The sequence below is a fragment of the Labeo rohita genome, chromosome 3, assembly GCF_022985175.1.
Source record: "Labeo rohita strain BAU-BD-2019 chromosome 3, IGBB_LRoh.1.0, whole genome shotgun sequence".
Classification (NCBI taxonomy): Eukaryota; Metazoa; Chordata; class Actinopteri; order Cypriniformes; family Cyprinidae; genus Labeo; species Labeo rohita.
In genome coordinates, this window is record NC_066871.1 from 3,620,779 (window position 1) to 3,644,500 (window position 23,722).

Genomic DNA, 23,722 nt, shown 5'->3' on the forward strand with positions numbered 1-23,722 from the left:
CAGTATGTCTGGTACAACCCATATTCACTTTCTACAACATCATGGCTATTTGACTAAAATATATACAGTTGGGCACTTTGTGGTTTCAATTACAACTTGATTAACCAAGTTCGTAGGGCTGGTTGTATATTTGTTTGTCTAGTGGCGTGTGACCTGATTTAGCTCTGTAGCTCCTGCGGCTTTGTTATTGTTCCGTGGCACTCTTCACTTTGGCAGCTGGGTGATTTAGATTGTTATGTTCAGGTGTTGGAACCTGCAAGTCTGTTCAGTGTTTCTGTACTGAACTGCTTGTAGGTTTCGCCGATGCAATTCACTTCTGTCAGTTCTGTAAATTGTGGGATTCTCTGATCACACGCACATTCTCCTGGTGTCCCAATAGGAAGTCGTAGTCTTTTTCCATCTCTTTTTTTTTAAAGCACATTCCTAGATGACATGTCTTGCATGTCTGGAGTTGTACAATAACAGGACGTACGATCATGGGCAGTTATGCGTGAAATACAGAAACTTTATAGTAAGAAAGTGTAAGATGAAGCATGAAAATATTTCCGGAGTCATATTATCTGTACAAATAACAATGATTCCCTGCTGAGTATAGATTTCCAATTTCCAAGACAAGGGTTATGAGCCTCTAGGGGTGTATGATGGAACTAAAGGTGGATTGTGATTGAAATGCCAAATGAAACTAAATAAATGAACATCAGCTGTTAAGTATGTTATTGTTAATTACAAAAGAATTATTTTATTAGCAGGTTAGAGCATACCTAAAACTCAGGGGATACTTCAAGTTAGAGGTCTTTTCAGGTCCTAAAATCCATACCTGACCCCAATCAACCAGAATCTCTTCTTACCCGAACCCGAGACAGACCCGACCCATAGCATTTAGGCTATTTTCAAACTCGACTGGACCTGACTGTAAACAGCCTTGACGTGTGCACAGCCTGCAGCTCCGCAGTCATTCAAAAAAAATCCTGGTTTCCTGCTGACTAATTTGGATGTTGCTCCACTACTTTCATTTATTTATTTATTTATTTATTTATTAGGGCCCAAGCACTGCAGTGCAAGGACCCTATTGGAATTGCTCCGTTTATTATTACTTTATATTTTTGCCTGCCTGATAGATACCTGTTATTTCCAAGTTTGTCTTTAAAATGCGACCAGCGGATTTGAAAAATAAATGTGATTGTTTGATAAAAATTAAATCGATAGCCCAATAAATCCTCTATAAATCCAATAAATCCTCTATTCGCTAGTATTGTCTGCAACGTTGTCTCTGGTGATGGGCTTCTACAAACTAAAAAGTAAAACCCTGCAGCGTAATGAAGTGAATGGATTTTCCTGATGAATCTCATGTCTATAAGATGGATTTGTGTTACTTTCTATGTGAGTTTCGCTAAAATTGACTTACCACAAATACTCAAGTAGGCTACGCATCTGGGATGGTTTAAAAGAATTTGGCTCTTATCGGGTCCATTCGGAAAAAGCACATTTATTTTAATTACCCAAGACCTGTGGCCACTAATACGAGATTTCACAAATCTGAAGGATTTGTAGAAGTTTTTAAACCTGAACCCACTTGGGTTTTCGCTTGGACCTTAGGTTTTCAGAAACAAGTGGACCCGTGAAGACCTCTACTTCAAGTAAATAATTAGGATAATAGTAGGGCTCCCCCCTAATAGTCGACTAACCATTAGTCAAAGAGAAGATGCTTGGTCAACCAAAATTTTATTAGTCGCTTAGTCGCAGAAAAAAAAATCACAGGAAGTGACAAAGTCACGCAGTCCGTAATGGATGGATCATTAACATCTGGTCTATGTGGTAATATAGTATATCAGGCAAGACATCCAAATGCGAACCATTATTCATCAACCTCAAATATAGCTTTTCATCTGAAATCTGTAAGTAGTAGCAACTTTACTTTACTATGGCCCCTCAATCTAATGTTAACCTAGAAAAAATGTGCACTATTGAAGTGTCTGTGCGGAGTGTGGAAGATGAATAGTGCACTCACTGCATAGATGGAGGCACCGGTGTGCTCACTTGCTCTTAAAATACTCTTAAAATAATATATCTTTTGAATCTGCAAATACTCTACGTTTATTTGTGTGCACTCACAATAACAATGAAATGTTGTGCTTTTGTAAAATAATTAGAGCAAACAAAATGCGCTTTCTGCCATGCTCTGTGAACTTAAATGCAAAACTTTGAAACTCTGTGTATACTTGCCTTACAGACATAAAAAATATCTATAGAGAGTGAAATGTCTACCTTCAAATGAACCAATTCAAATGGAAAACAAACATTCTCAGATTATGTAATCCGTATGAAATGTGCAAAGGAGTGCATGTACTACTTTGGAGATGATGAGTCAGTGTTACCACTTCATCTCTTAAGATAAAAACAAAGAAAGCACTAGTTTATCGATAAATAATTAAAATGTTAAGGCAGCCTCCTTGCTGTTTTCCCTGAAACATTCATAATTATTATATCTGCCAGTGCACTGTGGCAAGCTTTATATGTGTGCTTGAGTGCTTATTTGGCTATGTAGGCAATTAAAGGCTCATTATTATGATTTATATGGTTAATTAATAAACATGCAACTAATAGTCAACTAATGCTTGAAATGAATGACTACTAGTTGACCAGAAAAATCTTTAGTTGAGGTCAGCCCTAGATAGGCTTTCAGCTAAGAAAAAAAAAACCTTACACACTATAGGACAAGAAGTCTGATTGTTCTATGTTGAATCCATTTTTCTCCTTACTCTATCCCTTCCACTCCTGTGGCGTTAGGTTACCCGAGGCCAACAACCAGTAATCCTTTAATTTGTTGGAACCTGGGTAAGACTTTTTAGTGGAGTCCATTGTATTTAGAAAATTGTATAGGAATTATGTACCACAGTAGAGAGCCCAGACGTAAAAGTAGTATCTAGATGGCATTAAAGAAAGCATTCTGTAAGACAAAAAGCCTCTCAATTATGTCCAATTTGCCTGTGGAAATGTGCCACTAATTCACTATCTGGCACATCCCTTTGTAGGGACAAAGTCGTCTCACTGTCCCTTAGAGTAAGTGTTATAGGAGAGTTTAAACTAGGTCATTTCAAGCTGTCCAAGTATTCAATATTAATGTCTGAACAGTTATTTTAGCCTGCTCTATATGTTAAATGTGGAAACTGACACTTCAGAGACCGCCATGCTGTATCTGACCTGGTAACCTGGCCAAATGACATTTTAAGAAACTTGTTCCTACAAACCATAATTGCGAGGTGGGGAATTGGGCAGTGCTCACCGTGAAGGATGCATTGAAAGAGTGTAGACACTGGATGGACGAAGCTCAAAACCCCTTCCTGCTGCTGACAGATCATGGGAACCTTGAGTATATAAAGGTTGCCAAGAGGTAAAATCCCACAAAAACGAGCAAGCGATGCTATTTTGTACCAAACAATATAAAGGCACAGGTATTTTCCAGGCAATTTGAGGGACAGACGAGGAAAACTGTTTCAAAACGGTTATTATTTTTGCAATTCTGTTTGGTGCTGCTAGTGGCACGGAAATTACACACTTGAAGGTGAAGTGTGTAATTTCCGCTGTGATTCTATGGTGATGTTGTGTAAATCCTCCCACATCCATTGCATCTTTCATTCTGCTGATACACATTTTTTTTCTCTCCCTGCGGTTGGCTTTGGCCTGTACTAGACAGGAACAGTGGACACTGGACAGTGGACACGAGACTCTGGTCAAGACATCCCGGCTCCAGCGCCTCTGCACAGTCTGTATGAAACCTGGAATGTGAATATGAGTGCATGTAAATGTGAGAGGACACACACAGAGGTATCATTTCCCCAAGACCTCACACAGTGACAACAACTATTTATTGCCAATAACCTCTCTGGTGCCTAAGAGTATGCTGAATAATGAAGTGGTGAAGGTATTACCTTTATAGCAAGATGATCAATCAATGGCAGCGTCAGCCTCCTAAGTTTGGTAATCATCCCTTCCTCTTACAGTTAAAATCTGTAGACGTGTACATGTAAATCAGGAGCTTGTACAGTGGCTGCAAAAAGTATTTGGACACTTTTGGACACGAACTAGAAAGTCAAGCTTAAAAATGTCTTAGTTTAACTGCACTAGACACACATTTTCAAACCAAGTGGCAAGTGCAAACATAATGATGCACATGCTTCATGTTTTGAGTCACTTTTTCAAACATTTATAACCAAATGTGATGCTGAACCACAAAACCAGTCAATGTATAAATTGGGATTTATACATCACAGAAAGTAGAATAAATAAGCTTTCCACTGATTTGTTAGGATAGGACAATATTTGGCTGAGATACAACCATTTGGAGATCTGGAGTCTGAGGGTGCAAAATATCAGAAAGTGTCTAAGACCTTTTATCTTTATTTTGAGCATATGTATATATGTAGACAAAAATATGCATACCTGTATAATGATTTCTTCATACTTTGAAACCAACAAATGCCATTTTGTGAAATGTTTTCACTATAAAAGTGTTTGTGTGACATATATATATATATATATATATATATATATATAAAAAGGCGCTTGTTTTGATATTTTGTTATGCAATGCAAAGACATTTATACTTTTTTAATTGCATCTTTGGTGTCCAAAAACTTTTTAGTGCCACTTTATCCATAGACATACAAAACAAAGATGCATGATGACTATTTATAGAGCCTGTAATGTAACATAATGACACATTGCATTCACTTCTGAGAAGTCCTGTTAACAGAGACATAAAAAAAAATACAAGACAGAGACACACAGAAGATGGAAATATGTGGCGGTGTCTTGGATTGCACACTGTCTCTCAGGATTTGCGTCAGTGGCCAGTTTCATCCGTTTTGGAGCCGTGTGGTATCTGGAGGCTTAACTCAGAGCTAGGGCTCATCCTGTGCTCTCTTTCACCACAAGTGCCTTCTTTAGCATCTGTAAATATTAGCTCAAGGCTATTTTAGAAATAAAATAATTTTCTGAAAGGCAGCCACCACCAGTGATAAGGAATCCATTTAAATGAAGCGTCTGGCATTGGGGGATATTTATTATTTGCCCAGCAAACGAAACTGACTCGGTTAAAGCATTCCTGTGGATATCCAAATTCAGAATGGACATGAGGTCCTTCAGAAGTTAAAGGTGAAGTGTGCAATTTCTGCACCGCTGGACACCCCAATCTGAAATGCAAAATAAATGTATTTGTTTTTTATACTTTTACATGTGTGCTAAAGTAGTAGCAATCCAGCAGGCACCAGACGTCAATATAATGTCAGTGTGACATTGGGCCCCAGCGTTAGACAGATGTTGCATTTTGGTTGCGAATGAAAGTCAGGTTGACATCAGTATGTGACGTGAATTTGACGTTGACTTGTTGGATTTTGTTGGATTGTTGTTGGATTTGGATTTTGGTTACACAACCTAAAAACAACAAAATATCAACGTTAGTTGACGTTGGTATTGGACGTTGAACTGACATTGAATTTTGGTCACCCGACACTGCAACCAAAATATAACCAAATATTAACGTCTTATTGTGTGCCTACTTGGAATATCTGTAGTAGCATCTTATCCTTGCTCATGTCTAAAAACTGGACTGCAATTTGTTGACTGATGAGTTTGTTCTGTGCATGACTAGACCATTTACTCATGCTAGATTCTATCTTCTTGTTCCCAAAGATTCATTTCCAGAGCATGACTTTGATTCACAGAGGAGACGCTGAGCTGGCAGTAAATATCCGACACTTTATGAGTTAAGATTGTTCAGCGAGGTGGAATTTTCAAATATAGGTTTCTAGACAAAACTGCCTTTTGGTTCTCTTGTTTTTTCTACTCGGTGACTCAGTATCAACTATGTAAGTTGCTTTGCGTGTAGTTTTCTGTCCATGACTCAATGCTGTCTCGAAAAAATAGAGATTTAGATTACGTTGAGACAAGAGATGTGATGAAGTATCTGTCTCTTCATTTTTCAAGAACTTTGTATTTAAGACCTCTTAAACACAGCCAGATGATCAGATCATCACAGACGTCCACTTCAGAAAATTTTCAGATTGATGGAGGAATCTTCAAGGGTTCCTCAGCAGGTCTCTGTAAATACAGACAACAATGCTAGTCACATAATATACGTTTCGAATGTAAGCTCTGAGCTAATGTTTAAAATCATCCACCAGTTTGTCTAAATACACCAACAACCCAGACATATCACTCTCGCAAGTGCTCCGCCAGTCGTAAAAACCCATGCCAAACTTGGATTAGCTTGGGTGAAACTGGATGACCCCTTATGGTGTTTGTTTCCCCTTCCTCACTGGTGCTTCCCAACAGGCTGGGTGACCCTTCCTGGAATGTGCCCCCCCGAGTTATGTCATAAATTATTTTGACAGAAAGCATAGGATGATTCCTATTTAGGTCTCATCACGTGTTGTTGGAAGCCTTTGTTTCTTCTCAGCTCTACATGGCACCACTTGACCACAAAGACGTGACCTTCTCTGAACAACAGCCAGTTCACCACTGAAAAAAAAAAAATCAAGGAAATCAGTGTTATGCAATTAAAAATACAGTATAAAAATACAGTACATTTGGGGAATAAGCATGTAAACAGGTCACAAAGAGGCTGCTATGCGGGCAGGTCACTGTGGGTACCTGGGAGTGGAGCTTTCTCAGGAAACGGTGAGTCAGGCCATTCTGAATGTGTCAACAATCGTCTGTCCGCTCTCTGGACTCAAAGAGCGTGTTGTTCCCTCAGGTGGAGACTGAGGGTCATCCGGGTGTCCCCGGCTCATGGAAAGGTTTGGTCAGCTGGTTTTGAGAGGTTGTTTGAATGAGCCTGAGTTTTGAGTGTATATAGGCTTTGGAAAATAAAACTAATGAAATGGTAAGAGTGGAACCCAGTTTATTAAACCAGTTTTGTGGTGATACACCAATGCCGCTTTTATTCTCCCTCATTGCCTGGAAAACACTTTATGTGTCATATGCAGTATTTAGAATTACAAACAGATGTTATCTATTTTTTACACCTATATTAAAACTCTTAAGAAAACTCTCAAGAGGTTAAAGTTGCAATTTCTGCACCGCTAGATGCCCCAATCTGAATTGCAAAATAAATATATTTGTTTTGCTTTTTATACTTATATGTGTGCTAAAGTAGTAGCAACCCAGCAGGCACTGGTCATCAATCAGCTGATGTCGGTATTGGACGTTGAATTGACATTGAATTTTGGTCACCCAACATTGTAATCAAAATATAACCAAATATCAACGTCTTATGACATTGTGTGCCTGCTGGGAATATCTGTAATAGCATCTTTTCCTTGCTCATGTCTAAAAACTGGACAAACTGTTGACTGCTGAGTTTGTCTCTCTCAAGAAAAACTCTCAAGAGTTAGGTTAAAGTTTCATAAATGTGATATTAAATGTATTCATAAAAGCCTATAGAGTGTTTTCATGATATGTCATCAATCGGCCATATTGGTGACACTGAATGTAAACAATGCCACTAAACTGAATGAAATGTGCACATTTTGCTGATTATTGCTGCTGAAAATGGTCAATTATTGTCATGTTTTGGGCTGTACTAACTGGTCGGAACGGAAAAAAGATTTGGAGTACTATAGACTGCCAAAAATGATGATAAATCAAGGAGAAGCGTGCAAAAAACTGTCTGAGGAACAAAAGGCATTAGTGGTTGGCCAAACTGAACTAGGATTTCCAGGGCAAGAATCTTGACAACATTGGTGTTTGTTCTTATCATTTCCGGACAGGTAGGTGAAATATAAGGCTAATATCTTAATTAAGACTTAATTAATCTTTACCACATATTAATTTTAGTTTGTCAAAATATTGCGGCCTTTCCTGCTTACCAAGCCATTCTCTATATAATTTAGCAGCTTCCACATGTTTTTTTTATGTGGTTTAAACAGCGGAAATGAGCAGAATAACATATTCAGTTGTACATTTACATTTACATAAATCATGACCTAAGTGCAAACCCTCTATATGATATAAGAAATTGACATTTAAGCATTTTTCCCCAGATGACACTTAATTATACTGTGTATTCCATAATTTTGTCATCTTAGTTGGTCATGAATTCACAGGACATTGAACTTGCACACTGAAGAGAGCACCTTATGACGTTAATCTGAAATCACATGTTCAGAACCAAATTTTTTAACGGATGTGGATGCACTAAAGAAGGAAAGGTGTGGTAGTTGTTCCTGATTAAAATGTTGGAGTCAAAGAAAAAGTTTGATCCAACAGTATCAGAAATAAAGGAAAGAGGAAATATGCGATTCAGACAAGTCCAGAAAGACAGGTCAACAAAGCCAGGAACAGGAAGGAACTAAAGCACTATTAAAATTATATTGGTTTTTCCCCAATGAAATTAGGGTTACAATTATTAACACAGGACATCTGCGATTTGATTTAGGCTCGCCTTTTCATTTGGATGTGACTGCAGTCTAATTTGCTGGGTTATTTTTTAACTCAAATGCTGGGTTCAGCCTGTTGGGTCATTTTATTGGGATATTTTTAATACTTTTACTGAAGTGCTGGGTAGTTTTTCTGCACTCTAAAAAATGCTGGGTTATTTATTTATTTTTTTTTTTATTTTTTTTTTTAACCCAAATGCTGGGTTCAGCTTGTTGGGTCTTTTTATTGGGTTATTTTTATTATTTAGTTTTATTTTTTTACCCAGGTGCTGGGTAGTTCTTCTGTCACTAAACTGCTGGGTCATTTTTAATGGATTATTAAATATTGGGTTATTTTTTCTACTCAACCGCTGGATTGAGCAAATCTCCAATGAAACAACCCAGCTGCTGAATTACAGTCAGAGCGTGGGCTTTTTGCGTCCTCTACAGGAGAGAGCAGTTCCCAGCATGCCGATTTTCCACTTCTTTAAGGAAAATAAAGATTTGTATACATTTTATTTCATTTAAGTCTTTACTGTGCTGTAAATTATATTATTTTATGCAACGCAACATACAAGGACGAGATGCCAGTCAGCTGCATAAGCAGTGGTCGTTTCACATGATGCAAATGCCTTTTCCATTGCATAACATAAACTGATTTTATTCGTTATAATACTGAATTTAATTTAGTTTGTTAAAATTATGTTCTCTAATCTCAGTACTGTTTGTTTATAGGCAGGTTATGGAGTAAGTCATGGCATCTTTCAGCTATTAGTCAAACGCAAGGCGGTGGTCTGAGGTTCATTCCCCCGGTGAACAGCAGCCCATCACCGGCTCAGAATTTGGCGACACCCTGGCATGAAAATTAGCACTATTTCAATGAAAGTGATTACAGAGAACAGTTGACTACACTTAAATTAAAATGCTACTTTTAAATGTTAATTTTTTTATTTCTAAAATGCTTGTTACACAAGTTTAAATGTATGTAATATTGTAAACTTTGCTGTATTTATCCAGATAAATTCAATTTGTCTGCTGTTGTCTGCTAACTGCCGTTGCCTCTATAATTCTGCGTGTGATTTTTAATTTCCAGCCCATTTTAAGCTAAAAGTATAATAATTTGTTAGCAATAGCTGACTTAAATAAAACAACCCAGCAGGTTGGGTAAAAACCTTTAACCCAACTAGCTGGGTCAAAATAACCCAGCATGTGTTCTGTCCAATATTTACCCAGTGCTGAATTACCAAATAACCCATGGTTTTAATATAGTAAAATTGTAGTAACCATGTTTTTTGGCATATTGACAATCATTTATATAACCACAGTTTTAGTACAAATCCACGCAAACCCATGGCTAATTTAAATATAGTACCCATGGTTTTATTTGTAGTAAAACCATGGTTAATTTCGTAAGGGTTGTTTTTAACCCAGGACTTTAGAGTGTGAAATCTCTTCTATTGTTTGGATGTGTGTTCATGAACAGTTACATTTATCTTAATTGTTAAGATTGCGTAAATAATTAAGCAAATGAATTAATTACGGTGATGATCATACAGTGGCCGTCGTGAGCGGTAAATAATATTGCAACAGATGAGAAAATAAATCAGAAAACTAAGTTAGTAAACTTGGATACTCACATTTTCGTTGAAATCACAAGAAAGAAACGGGCACCGATAAGAAACTCACTAAAACGCCATGAATTATGTGTTTTTGACCTGACAAAATCGAAAAATATAATTTACCTCAGACTCAGAGCCCGCGAAGAAGGTGCGAGTTCCTTCATCGGCCAGTGAGTGGCAGTAACGCACTGACGTGCTGCTGATCTCCGCAGCGTAGAAGAAGACTAACAGGAGAAACACACCACGAGTTTACAGTCAACGGGGGAAAAGCTATTTATTTAAAAGTACATAATGAAAACAGAAAAACAACTCAAACAACAGAAGAATGAGAAGCAGTTCAGGTAAATCAGACGCTTAAGGCTTCTTCAATTACGGTGTTTCGGAGAGATTTGTGGCTATGTCTGAAAATCATGTCAAGTGATAAACATTAATAAATAGAAGAAAATTAACAAGCAGCATCTAAAATGATTCATTTTAACCATATACGTCATATGGATTGACAGAAAATGGCGAAGGCATTACAGAGCTTAATTTTTTCTGCTATACCTAGAGATGTTATGTTTAGTAACCTGCTTCCTATTACACAGCCTAACCTTAACGGGAAAATATATGAATATCAACTATGTGTTTTGAAAACCAGAAAATGCCACCTTCATAGACTTCATAGACACCTTCATGTATTCATAGATCAAAATGTTTTGTTGTTGTTGTGTTACCCTTGTATATGTGATCCAGGACCACAAAACCAGTCATAAGGGTCAAGGGAAATTATACTGAAAGATGAACAAATAAACTTTCCGTTGATGTATGGTTTGTTAGGATAGGACAATATTTGGCTGAGGTACAGCTATTTAAATATCTGGAATCTGAGGGTGAAAAAAAAAAACATTTTGAGAAAAATTGCCTTTAAAGTTGTCCAAAGTATGTTCTTAGCAATGCATATTACTAATAAAAAATTAAGTTTTGATATATTCACAGTAGGAATTTTACAGTATATCTTCATGGACCATGATCTTTAATACCCTAATGATTTTTGGCATAAAAAAAAAATCTATAATTTTGACCCTTTCAAAGTATTGTTGACTATTGCTACAAATATACCCGTGCTACTTATGACTGGTTTTGTGGTCCAGTGTCACATATAGTTCTAAAAATGTTGTTTATTCTGTTTTATATTTTTTAAAGAAATTAATTGTAGTTTTTTTTTCTCATGTATTTACAAAATAGGAACCTTCGCTCAGTCCTCAGCATCCTTGTAGAAAACCATTTTGTTCCTTCCCAGTTGCACTCTTTAGCATTGCTCAAACATTGCTTTTTAGTCATTTGATTGAGGTTCATGTCTAATTGTAAAGTTTCTTGTCATTAATTAGTAAAAAGAAGGCAAAGAAAAATTTAGATCCTGCATCAGACGACCACCTCCAGCATATTCCTAGTCGATTGCGTGAAATCATGAAGAGTCAAGAGATGATGAAGCAGGGCTCCCAAAAGAGGAAAAAAGGTACAGTCTAACACAATTTTTTTAAATTAAATTATAATGCAAGGTGCTGTAGTGTGCACTGCGCAATAAAAACAGACTTACATAAAAAAAAGTGATTTTTAATAATATTTTAAGTTTACTTATAATAGTTAATTCTGAATAAAAAAGAAAAGTCTCTTACTAAAGTAGTTATTGAAGCTTTGAATATTGGTAGTGCTATTGATATGAAAGTTTTAACATAATATGTCAATATTAATTATTGTATATGCCTGGAGGGCCAGTAGTGATTTTTTTTTTTAAGCAGTGGTTTAACATGATCTGACCTTTCACACTCATAAGATTGTCAATACACATTATTGTTAGTCATACTAGGATTCTGTTAAAACAATTGCATGCAGTTGGTTAAAAATTGAGGTGCATCATGTGGGCCGCATGCTGTCTGGGTTTTGTCTACAGACAAGCTAGTGACCCACGAAAACGGCACAATGACACGGCCAGTGGCAACGGCAGCGATGGACGGGACATCTTTCTGTATGTTCATATATGTTTCTTATTTTAGCCTCCAAGCCCAAAATGCTCTCAGGAGATATTCCCGTTCCACACTTCCGCAGAGGGCGACAGGAGTCAGAGAGGGATTATGTCCGCCGCATGACCGAAGAGACTGAGCACGTTCTTTTCCTCACAAACAGCCAGACAGAGCGTCATCCAGAAGTCAAGCTGAAGAAAGAAGAGGTGACCAAAGAAAAGAAAACTACCAAAAAAAATAGGTTAGTTCAACACAGGGTTAATTATCATTAACTAAAACTAAACCATTAAAGGTGGTTTCTTCAAATACATTTTACATTTTGTTTTTGTATTTTTATATACATTTTTATTATATTTATTATATTTTATTGTATTTTTATTTCAGCTAGTTGCCTAAAAAAAAACATTAAATAAAACTCATAAATAAAAAGAATGATAAAAACATAAAACAAAATTACTAAAACTTTAACTAAATTTTAAGTGAAATCAAAATATAAAAATTAAATCTGATTTAAAATATTAACCAAAACTATAATACAAAAATAACACTGGTTGACATGCATTATGTTCATGATTTATAGCTAATCAAATTAATTGTTGTGGCTCATTTAATCAGTTAAGCATGTCAGTATTTGAGTAATCAGTTTCAGCACAAATGCATATAGTAATTAAGTTTTCTCTATAAATAAATCCTGTTAATTCCCAACATCTCTGTCTTGTTTTAGGTTCAATAAAAACAAACTTCTGCAACAGCAAAAGAAGCTTAACCAGCAAGAGGAACTTGAAGAGGAGGAGATGTTTAAAGGTATGCATTACTGTTATGAGCTTTACCCTTTAAAATTAGGCTCAAATTGCCGAATGTATTTATGTTTTATCATTTCTCTTCTTTTTAGATGAGGTACAGTTTGGAGAGGTCGCCATGGCACCTCCATCACTGAGTGTTAAACCAAAGAAAGCAGTAGACAAACCTCAGGTAACTTCTTTACATGCCTTTACTTCCTTTTTGAGATGCTGATTAATGCTATTTGTTCATTATTATCATCCTGATCTTTCCTCCAGTGGGCAACCAAAGGTCTTCTCCTGACCTCCCTCCTGGGTCACAGCCCTGCCTCAGTCAGCAAACCCTCTATGGCGAGGAAGAGGATGATGGAGGAAGAGCGGGAGAGAGTGGTGAAGCTGTACAGACAGATGAAGCAGAAGCAGAAAGACAAACAAGAGCAGAAGAGGGCTGCCATGACCTCTACATGATGCTCTGCTGTTTGTACTATATCTACTATATGTATATTTCATTTTTCTGTACATTTTTGCTACCTCTGCTGGTCAACAATGCTGCATTGATGGATTTTGTGATAAAATATTTACAAGTGGATGTAGGAGGACTGTGTATAAGGCAAAAAAACTAATAAATTCACACTTTTATATAATGCACAGTGAGTTCACATGCATTTGGTCTTTTAATATTCACAATGACTATATTCTAAATAGTTATGTTTTAAAAAGTATGGTTTATCTGGTGTTATAAATTTAGGTGTTTTATTCTCATCCTGCACATTTTGTGCTATGAATTTATACCTGATTGATAACTGTGATATTACTTTTTTAAAGCAGTAGATCATTGATTGTCAATTGCAGGATGATAAAATGAAACAAATGTAAAAAATTCATGAATTTATGTTAAATGTTAATATATATATTTATACAACAATTCTTTCTGATCCTCAAATCTGATTGGCTGAGAAGAGTGTGATATTCTAGTGATACCGGAATTCCAACCCCTTCACTATTTGTATCACGCCGCTTATGGTATTCCTCACAGGTGTCATGGTGGATGCCCAAATCCACTATAATTTAATAAATAATGCTTTTTGCTGTTTTTGTGTCACAGAGTTTTACGTTCTTAGGTGAGAATGTACTTGTTAAATATGCGGTTTGTTAATAAAGAGAGCTTCTATTTGAAAATTTGCTTAGTTTTCGGACATGAGCTCCAGGGCCTCAGCGGCCGTTCAGTGCTCATGAACCTGCTGAAAGCAGCCTTACCTTAGCCAGATCTTCCGGAATTTTCTGCTGGCTCTGATGTCTCTATAGTGGTTAAACCAGAGATATAATTCTTTTTGGTTAAATCTAACGGATGGTCTTTGGTCTCATTAATCTATTACTTGTTCCAGAGCAAATAGTTTTGGCTAAGGACAAAATAATGTTATATTTTATGTAAATTTTAGGGCTGTCAGTCGATTCAAAATTTTAATCTAATTAATTACACAATGTTTCGATTAATTAAGCGCAAATTAATTGGCTGAGAAATTACTCCCTAAAGATAATTTAAGGTCGTTGTTTAAAGTGTCAAGCAGACAGCTTCAACAAGAAATAATTTTTTTAATAAAATTTATTTTATTTGATTCAGAATAGAATTTATTACACATAAACATTTAGGCTGCAACAACCTAACGTAAACTATGGAAAATAAGATAATTTGAGAAATATCTCAGTATTTTTTGTTCAAACGATGCAAGTCATTGGTAACCAAAACAGCTTTGTTACCAACAGTCTTCAGAATACCTTCTGTTATGTTCCACAAAGGAAAGGTTTGAAACGACATGAGGGTGAGTAAATGATGACCGAATTATTATTATTATTTTTATTTTATTTTTTTTGGTGAACTAACCATTAAATGTTTTTATTTTTATTCACTGAATCTGCCAGCAGGTGGTCAAAACGCAGATTCATTCAGAAACTAAACACCGCTGTGTTGCTCTGAGACATGCAACAATTCTGCTGTGGCTTCAAAGGTAATATGTTGTCTGAGAAACTGAGCAAAATCACATAATACTGTGTTTAAAATATAACACATGATCAACTTCTTATTTACTGAGCTGTTGTATAAAATCACATTTAAGCTTGTGATAGATCGGGACAAAATCAGCACTGGTGTCATATTGTTGCACGTGTGATTCCTGTGATGTGATATATATAAATATGAGACAAAAAACATACAGGGGCATTTTTGCGCCAATATCTTGAATTTTAGGGCATAACTGCATTTGTGGAGTTGTTACCCTACATCATATTTGTCAGCAGTCAACTGTATGAAATATAAGATGATGTACAGGTCTGGGGGCAGGGCCAGTGCGTTAACTGCATTAAAATATTTTATTGGCGTTATTTTTCATAACTAATTAAGTTAATACGTTAAACTGACAGCCCTAGTAAATTTAATGCTATAATATCAGAGTGTTGCCTTTGTACTTTTGACTGAATTGACTATCAACTCTTATGATGGCTCTTGTTGATTATTAAACGTTATTATTTAATAAATAATATTGTATATAAATAATACTAGTGTTTAATAATAGTATTTAGTATTGGGAAACGGTGTGTTCATGATGGTGCTTTTAGTTACATTAGTCCGCCATTAGATGGTGACAAGATTTAAGAGTGAGAGACATTTATATTAAAATAGGTTGTAAACAAGGAAGTCATTTTTTACTTTCAACAACAGCTTGTAAGATGCAACCAACAAATGAACGGAGCAGTGCTCTCATCGGAAATCACCCTTAACAGATGAAAGGATAGTACGACATAGATATCGCTGTCCTACAAGTACATTCAATCTAATGTTTCATTGTGAATATGAGATTGATCTGAAGAATGAATGCTGTACCAGATGCAGGTAATCACACTCGCTCACTCCATCTCTCTCTCATAATTCTCAACATAATACAGTGAGCTTTTATTACAATAATGCAATAAGCTTTCAATGAAGCAACCGATTGTTCCTTCATTACTAGTTCTAAATGGATGTTTTCAATTTAGTTAAGGAGGCTTGGGCTCAGCTGTCAAACTGAGATTTGAATACATGGAAAGAGGGTTTTTAAAGACACTGTTGTTGTTTCTTGTGTATTTACAAACTTATGCTGTCGAATTGTTGTATAAATGCAATATCACACTCAAATCTGTGCAATATGACTGTATATCGGCACGCTGTGCTTACAGCCATATTAGGCTGCTACATGTGTGATATTAAACATGCATCTACATTTTTAAAAAACAAAACTACAACATTTTTCTTTGTAATAGATTTGCTTTGAGATGGTTTAGTTTCCTATTATGCTCTCCCATTTAATTTTACTTGTATCAAGTGGTTATATTGCATAGAATGAGTATTTATTCATCTAATCTGCAATTTGTGAATGCGTTTGTCTTTTAAGATGTTACTAAATAGATATCTTCTGTGCAACTAAACATTGTGCAACAGCGTGCAATAATATTCATCTTCCAGTGTGTTCTTTTCTTTTATTTGAGCTAATACAGTAGCAATAGCCCCCATGTGTAGAGCGCCTCCCACTCCAGACGCCCACTTCAGTCCAAACACGCGGCAGCCCAGTGCCACAGATCGATATCATGTAACATTGAAAGAGGAGAAACTCACAATCAAAGCAGTCGTCATGGCAACGGCCCAGCCGGATTCCACCAATCAATGGGCTTCATGAGGCAGAGAGATGCTCAGCGGTGTGCCAGCGTCCTACATAAAGAGTGTGGGACAGGGAGACTGGGCAGCACATACCGAGAGAGAGAAGGCAGGGAAGGACGACATTAATACAGGACGAGAGATGGTGAACTCTGGAGGAAGCGCTCCTGCTGTGGTCTATCTGGCCAACCTTTGTGTTGCACTTTGTGTGGGAGGTAAGACCATAGATTTTTTAGTAGTTGCTAGAATAGCCATATATTTCTGTATGTTACATTAACATTGAATTATCAGTAATATGATCAGAGCACATATTAGGACTTTTTTTGGTCATTTTCTATACAGTATTTGCATTATTCCCACAAAAGCACAATATGTCTTATATATTATAAAAGCATTATTTATTTAGCATAAAAGCTTGTAAGTACTAATTTATATAGACAATGCTGCACAGTTCACCATCTTTACAGGAAATGCAGTAGCTTTCAAATGAGTGAACTGATCAAACTGTCAGGCGTGAGTGAATGAGTCACATGACTTGAAGAGCAGCGAGCGGCAGTCGGAGCCTTTCATTAAAGTCTAGCTTGTGATTTTGTATTCAGACTTTTTCCTCCTTTTCTCGGCTTGAACTCTGGCTCTTTCACACTAAAAGTGCCTTTGAAAACCGAAATGCAATATAATTGCTGTAATACTTAGTTTTACATGCCTTTGATTACTTGGAAAAAGGAAAATTTGCAGTTCAGTGCCAAAAAGAACTGAATGAAAACCAGTTTTTGGATGTGTTTTGAATTCATGACACTGGTTCCAACTATATAGATGACATACAAGCACAAATGGCTACAATTATTTGAAAAGATTATGTTCATAAATTATTCAACTGGTAAAATATGCAGTGCAAATACATGCAAGAACATCGAAACTCCTCATAATACACATTGTTCTTGTTTTTCCTGAAGTTGTGCGATATTAAAAAGCCTTCTTTCTTCCTCCGTTCTGCTCACAAATGTGGCCCTGGACCACAAAACCATCATAAGGGTCAATTTTCTGAAATTGAGGTTTATTCATCATCTGATAATAATTGACAGAAATACAACTATTTGAGAATCTGGAAATCTAAATACTGTGAAAATCGCCTTTAAAGTTGTGCAAATGAAGTTCTTAGCAATGCATATTACTACTCAAAAATTAAGTTTTGACATATTTACAGTAGGAAATTTACAAAATATCTTCATGGAACATGATCTTTACTTAATATCCTAATGATTTCTGGCATAAAAGAAATATTGATAATTTTGGCTATTGCTACAAATATACCTGTGCTACTTACAACTCTGTAATCCAGGGTCACAAATGTCCTGTTTCTGTCCTGCAGCTGCATTGAAGTCGGATGTGGTGTTGGAGAACAGCGCTACCACGTTGAACCATTCAATGGCGCTGGTGCAGCGCATGGAGGCCCTGCTGACCCAGGGAAATGGCAGCGACGTGATCCTGCGCGTTCAGACCTTGAACACGGACGAAGTGAAGGTGATCCAGGTCCACTCGCTGGTCTTGACCCTACAGAGCGACGTGTTTGATGAGCTCCTCCAGACCCGTAACTCCACTGCGATGGTTCTCAGAGAGACGCCAGACTGTGCGGCTGTCTTTGATAAGTTCATTAGGTGGGTGATTGTTCATTTAGCAAAATTTCTATCGAAAGTGATTTACAGAACACTTATTACAAGCACAATCCCCATGGAGCAACATAGGGTTGAGGTGATTGCTTATTCGTTACCCTTGAACCTACAACCTTACAGTTAGCAAACTAAATCTATAATCAATAAACCATGACACTCCAATAACTGGGAGCAACCAACTGGCGTTTCTCGGAAAAAGCCTATGATGTAATCTTTTTCCCAAGTAATGATCTCATTTTGTTAGATTCACTTTCTCTTGTGGAGTTGTACTGTGAAGAAACAGAGCAAAAGATTAAATGTTATTTCTATTTCTAGAAATTATATTTCTATTCTAGTTTTTCAAAAACATTTTATTTTTATTTATATTATTTTTTTTATTGTAGATTTTCAACAATATGCTTATATTTGATATCCTATTTCTATTTTTCATTGTAGATTTTTTTTCAAAAATGATATTGTAGTTTTTTTTAAATGTATTTTGTTTTTTGTTATATTGTTGATTTTCAACAAAATGCCTTTATTTTATATAAAATTTGTTTTATAGTTTTTTTGTTATATTGTAGATTGTCAACAAAATGCTTTTCTGTTATTTATATATGCTATTGTTTTTATTTTTGGTTTTATTTATTTATTATTCTATTTTATATAGTTGATTTTTAACAAATGAAATACTACTATACTCTAGTAGTGAATGTTTTTTATTTATATTTACAGTTTGTTTATTTTATATTGTAGATGTTTTATTGCTTTTTATTTTATTTTATATTGTAGATTTTCAACTAAATGCTTTTATTTTATTTATATAGTCTATTGTTTTTATTTATTTTATTTTATTTTCTAAATCACATCTGAAGGAAAATTTAAACCAAGTATTTAAACATTGCATTCACTAATATACTACAGTAGTGAATATTATTATTTATATATCCTACTTTTTATTTTATATTGTAGATTTTTTTTATTGTTTTTATTTTATTTTATATTGTAGATTTGGAGGGAAATTTAAACCAAGTATTTAAACATTACATTCACTATAGTATTGAATATTATTACATTTACATATCCTATTTTTTATTTTATATTGTAGATTTTTTTTGTTGTTTATTTTATATTGTAGATTTTCAAAAAAAACAACAACAAAAAAAATACTTGTGCTATTATTATTTTTGTACTACTTCTTGTTTTATTTATTTATTTTTATACTGCATTTTTTCTAAATTTATATATTCTATTTTTATTTTTATTTTATTTATGTATTTATTTAATATGTTACTACTATACCAGTAGTGAATATTATGACAAGAGTAGGAATGAAACTAATGCAACCAAAGTACACTGGACACAATGGTAGTTCGTGAATATCTCCATGTTTTAACCTACAACTAGACATTTTGTCAGAAAAATAAACTGACAATGATTTGTGCACCATTTAGTCTAGCATTCAATTGTTTTACATTATCATTCTCCAGAGGCTATGGAGATACAGTCTCAGGCTAATCAAAGAAATTCAAGGTAAAACATCAATGTGAAGGTTGATTTTTCCAATCTGACCTCTTTCCCTGCAGGTACTTATATTGTGGTGACATCACAGTGCGTCTGAACCAAGCCATTCCTCTACACAAGCTCGCCAGCAAGTACCACGTGTGGGACCTCCAGCAGGGTCTCACCCAATACATGACCCAGCACCTGTCCAGCGACTCCCACACAGGCCACGTGGTGAGCTGGTACCAGTACGCCGTGCAGATCGGGGATGTGACCCTGCAGAACAGCTGCCTGCAGTACCTGTCCTGGAACCTGTCATCCGTTCTACAGAGTGCCGAATGGAGCTCCGTGGGCGAGGAACTGCTGCTTTCCTTGCTGCAGCGTTCAGATCTGGTTCTGCAGAGTGAACTAGAGCTGTACGAAGCTCTGGAAGCCTGGATCAACCAAAACCAGCCTTCAGGTGAGACGGCAGAGAATGCGCTTAAGGCAATACGGTACGCCATGATATCACCTCAACACTTGTTCCACTTGCAGAAGAAGTCATCTGTAATGTTGAAATATTACGAATCGGTACGCGATCTGCTCTTCCTAGCCTTTCAGTTCCACGCAGCCTCACCCGTCCAGCTCGCAAAGTACTTCGACGTAAACTGCAGCCTCTTTACGCCACGCAACTATCTGTCGCCATCATGGGGCTCCCCGTGGGTGATCAACAACCCAACACGGGATGACCGCAGCTTCAGTTTTCAGACTCAACTTGGACCGAGTGGCTACGACGCTAGTAAACGCGTGACCTGGAACGCTCTTTTCTCTCCACGTTGGCTTCCTCTAAGCGTGCGATCCGCTTATCCGGAGCAGGGGTCTCTCCAGCCCACTCGTACCGATGGAGGGCGTCCGCGGATCATCGTCACACCGGCCACCTCGAGCCCAGACTTTGCTGGCGTCAGCTTTCAAAAGACTGTCATCGTTTCGGCCCGGAAGCAGGGGAAGGTGGTGGTCCGCCACGTCTACAATTTCCACCAGAGTACGGAAGAGGCGGGAGACTTCCTGTTGGAAGCAGACCTGCAGCGTAGAGCATCTGAGTACCTAATTGACAGCTCGCTCTACCTGCATATTATTGTGAAGCCCCTCTATCACAGCCTCATAGTAGCAAAAAAGTAAAAGTCTAGTTCCTCTACCAATGATTTCTGAAGCCCATAGCTTTGAGGGCAAGTTTTATGTGTCCAAATATCCACCTTTTTCCTGAGTAACCGACGAGCGCCGCCATGTTGGTTTCTAACTTTCGTTTAGGTCAGTGTTTCTCACATTTTGTGTGTCTCCCTAATCAAACATACCTGATTTTCTCATGAGCTTATTAGAAGAAATTCCAGGACCTGAAATGGGTGTGTCAGATAAGGGAGACATACAAAATGTGCAGTGCTGGGGGGCGCCCAGGACCAGAGTTGAGAAACACTTCATGTCTCTATAAAAATCCATGTTAAAACAGGGTTAAAAAGATTAAAAAAAATTAGTTTAGCTGTGCTGTTGTTTGCTGCTAAAGTAACAGCAATGAACTTAAGGAATAGAGGGTTTGCACTTATGTCACAGTTTGGTCAGTTACCTGGATGCACGGCCATATTGGCAATACTCAGATGTAAACAACAGCATGGATTACATGCTTAATGTACTACTGAATATGTTGCTCTGCAAATTTATTCTGTCTAAACCACGGAAAAATTGTGCAGCAGCTGCTAAATCATATAGAGAAGGACTCAGTAAGCAAGAATGGAAGTAATATTTTGACAAACTAAAGCTAACAGGTGGTAAAAATACATACGAGCAGTATTAATTAAGACATCAGCCTAATATTTCACCTGACTGGAAATAATAAGAACAAATATGAATGTTGTCAAGATTCTTGCACTGGAAATCCTGGTTAAGTTTGGCCAACCACAACGCCTTTTGTTCCTCAAACTGTTTTTTGCACTCTTCTCCTTGATTTGTTATAACTTTTAACAGTCTATAGAACTCCAAATGTTTCTTTCCCAGTCTTAGTACAACCCAAAGAGCATGGCTTGCAGAGCTAATGTTGCAATACTATGTGTGAAACAATAAAATGATGTGTTAAAATGTGTGCTCTCATCGTTATGTGGACGAAATCCCACAAACTTCGCCTTGATCGGGCGCTGTATGTGCCCTCATCTGTTTTCAATGCAGCTAACCTCGCGTTACTCCATGTCATCTACAGAGGTTTTTACAAAAAAACCCAATTGTTACTCAAAACTAGCCCAATAGCGTTTCCGTCCCTTGTTAAAAATCACGTTCTGGGGGATAAAATATAAGCTTCTATACACTCATAGTTACTGCAAAAAGACGGACATTGCGACAGTGTGAAGTGATAAAACGATGGCGCCATTATTTCACAAGTTTCACGCTATATAGACCATTTCACTAGATGTAAACATACTGGTCCCGATACACTTTCCTTTTTTTTTTACTTTACACAAACATCACAAAAAATACAACCAGCATAACATTTGACTGGATGAAAATGTTACATTAGCACCTTTAAGATGTATTTGTATATGTGAAATAAGAAAAAAGACCAGTGTTGTTTACATCTAGCGAAATGGTCTATAATCGGCTCGGAAAATACGTTAATTTGACTAGAAACACCAGACACCGGAAATGTATATCATCGTTCCAGTCGGGCGAGACTTCCGCGTTCAGGAAAAAGGTGGATATTTACATTTATGGATTTTGACGTTTTTTTTTCCAAAGACTTACATTGCATTCAAGGTACAGATTTAAAATTTGATTTCACACTCATAGACTCAGCACTCAATTTTATTGTTGATGTCAAAATGAAATAAAGTGAACCCACTTTCATAGATTTTCTTGTTGCATTCTGGTGGTGTGCAAAACCCATTATTTACCATTCAGCCAATTCCCAGTGAATAAAATCAAAGTCCACCCTTCTTTTTCTCATTTAATATGAAGTTTAAGTTTGGAAATAGGTAAAATACAGAGGTAAAATGGGTTGTGAATGGTTACTTAAGTAACCTATTTTTTACCATGATGCATGAAAGCTAATTTATCACCCTGATGCATGAAAGCTAATTTATCACCCTAAGTTAATTGTACCTGGAAATGACCATAGTCACATTTGTAATTTTGCCATGTTGGAATTCAAATTATCATCCCTTAAATTGTACGGTGAGCATGCTGATTGCTTTCATTAAATGAAAAAAAAAAATTAAAAAACTCAAAATTGTTCTTTGATGATTGATTAATGCATTTGCACAGATTATGTTACTTATATAATATTCGGAATTGATCTTTTACTCACTTATGTTATATTGCAATTCATGTTAATTTTCATTAAAATCACAATTTATTAACCCACAAACTACTGTGTCTGTTCATTACCAAGACTAAGGTTATGCATTGGTTCTACTTTATAAAGCTGTGATGTTTCTGGGGGAAATGCATTTAAGAAAACATATTTATTTTCTATTTTATATTCAGTGTTTTTCAGGCACTGGCCATTTCTCCTTTCATACTAATGGACAGAAAACATCCAAAATGTACATTTTAGTGTATGTTTTATTACAGTTTATTTGTTTGTGTCTGAGCCTGAAATCTCTCCTTTATTATTACTTAAATACACCAGACCTTTCAGGTTTAGGAGGAGTTTGTTCATGTAATATTCACCTTGTTTATATATATAACACTTTAGTTCATAAGATATGGTGATTTTATTTTTATTTATTTTTTTTTCTGGCTTTTCTGATTTATGGCAGGGCATAAAGAGATACCTTTTTACATTTAGTGTCTTTCCTTAAAAATGAATTCAAAGTGGTTGTTAAAGACTCTGAATCACAAGGAACTGAAACGTCATCATCTGTTCTCTCATTGCCCTCTTGTGGTCAAAAAGTGGTACACGCTATTGAGCCATCGAGCCATTAGAATTAAGAGAGTGGTTTAAAGGCTGGCTGCTGGTATGCAGACGCTGACTTTCGTGTTGACAGGTTTCATGATGCCCATTTGGCTGGAGTAAAGCTATCAGAAGATAAGTATTAGAAAGCCAA

General features: G+C 36.3%; 2 protein-coding genes across 2 annotated transcripts; both read left to right on the forward strand.

Moving 5' to 3' along the window:
* Positions 1–10,209: 10,209 nt before the first annotated feature.
* ccdc137 (coiled-coil domain containing 137) lies at positions 10,210–13,466 on the forward strand. The gene is made up of 6 exons (XM_051100215.1): positions 10,210–10,377; positions 11,407–11,534; positions 12,073–12,280; positions 12,764–12,843; positions 12,932–13,011; positions 13,098–13,466. Exons 1-6 carry the CDS (start codon positions 10,328–10,330, stop codon positions 13,284–13,286), a joined length of 735 nt encoding a protein of 244 aa, XP_050956172.1. The 5' UTR covers positions 10,210–10,327; the 3' UTR covers positions 13,287–13,466.
* A 3,068-nt stretch (positions 13,467–16,534) lies between these two features.
* btbd17b (BTB (POZ) domain containing 17b) lies at positions 16,535–22,340 on the forward strand. The gene is made up of 3 exons (XM_051106718.1): positions 16,535–16,718; positions 17,873–18,158; positions 19,739–22,340. Exons 1-3 carry the CDS (start codon positions 16,535–16,537, stop codon positions 20,811–20,813), a joined length of 1,545 nt encoding a protein of 514 aa, XP_050962675.1. The 3' UTR covers positions 20,814–22,340.
* The last annotated feature ends 1,382 nt before the right edge of the window (positions 22,341–23,722 follow it).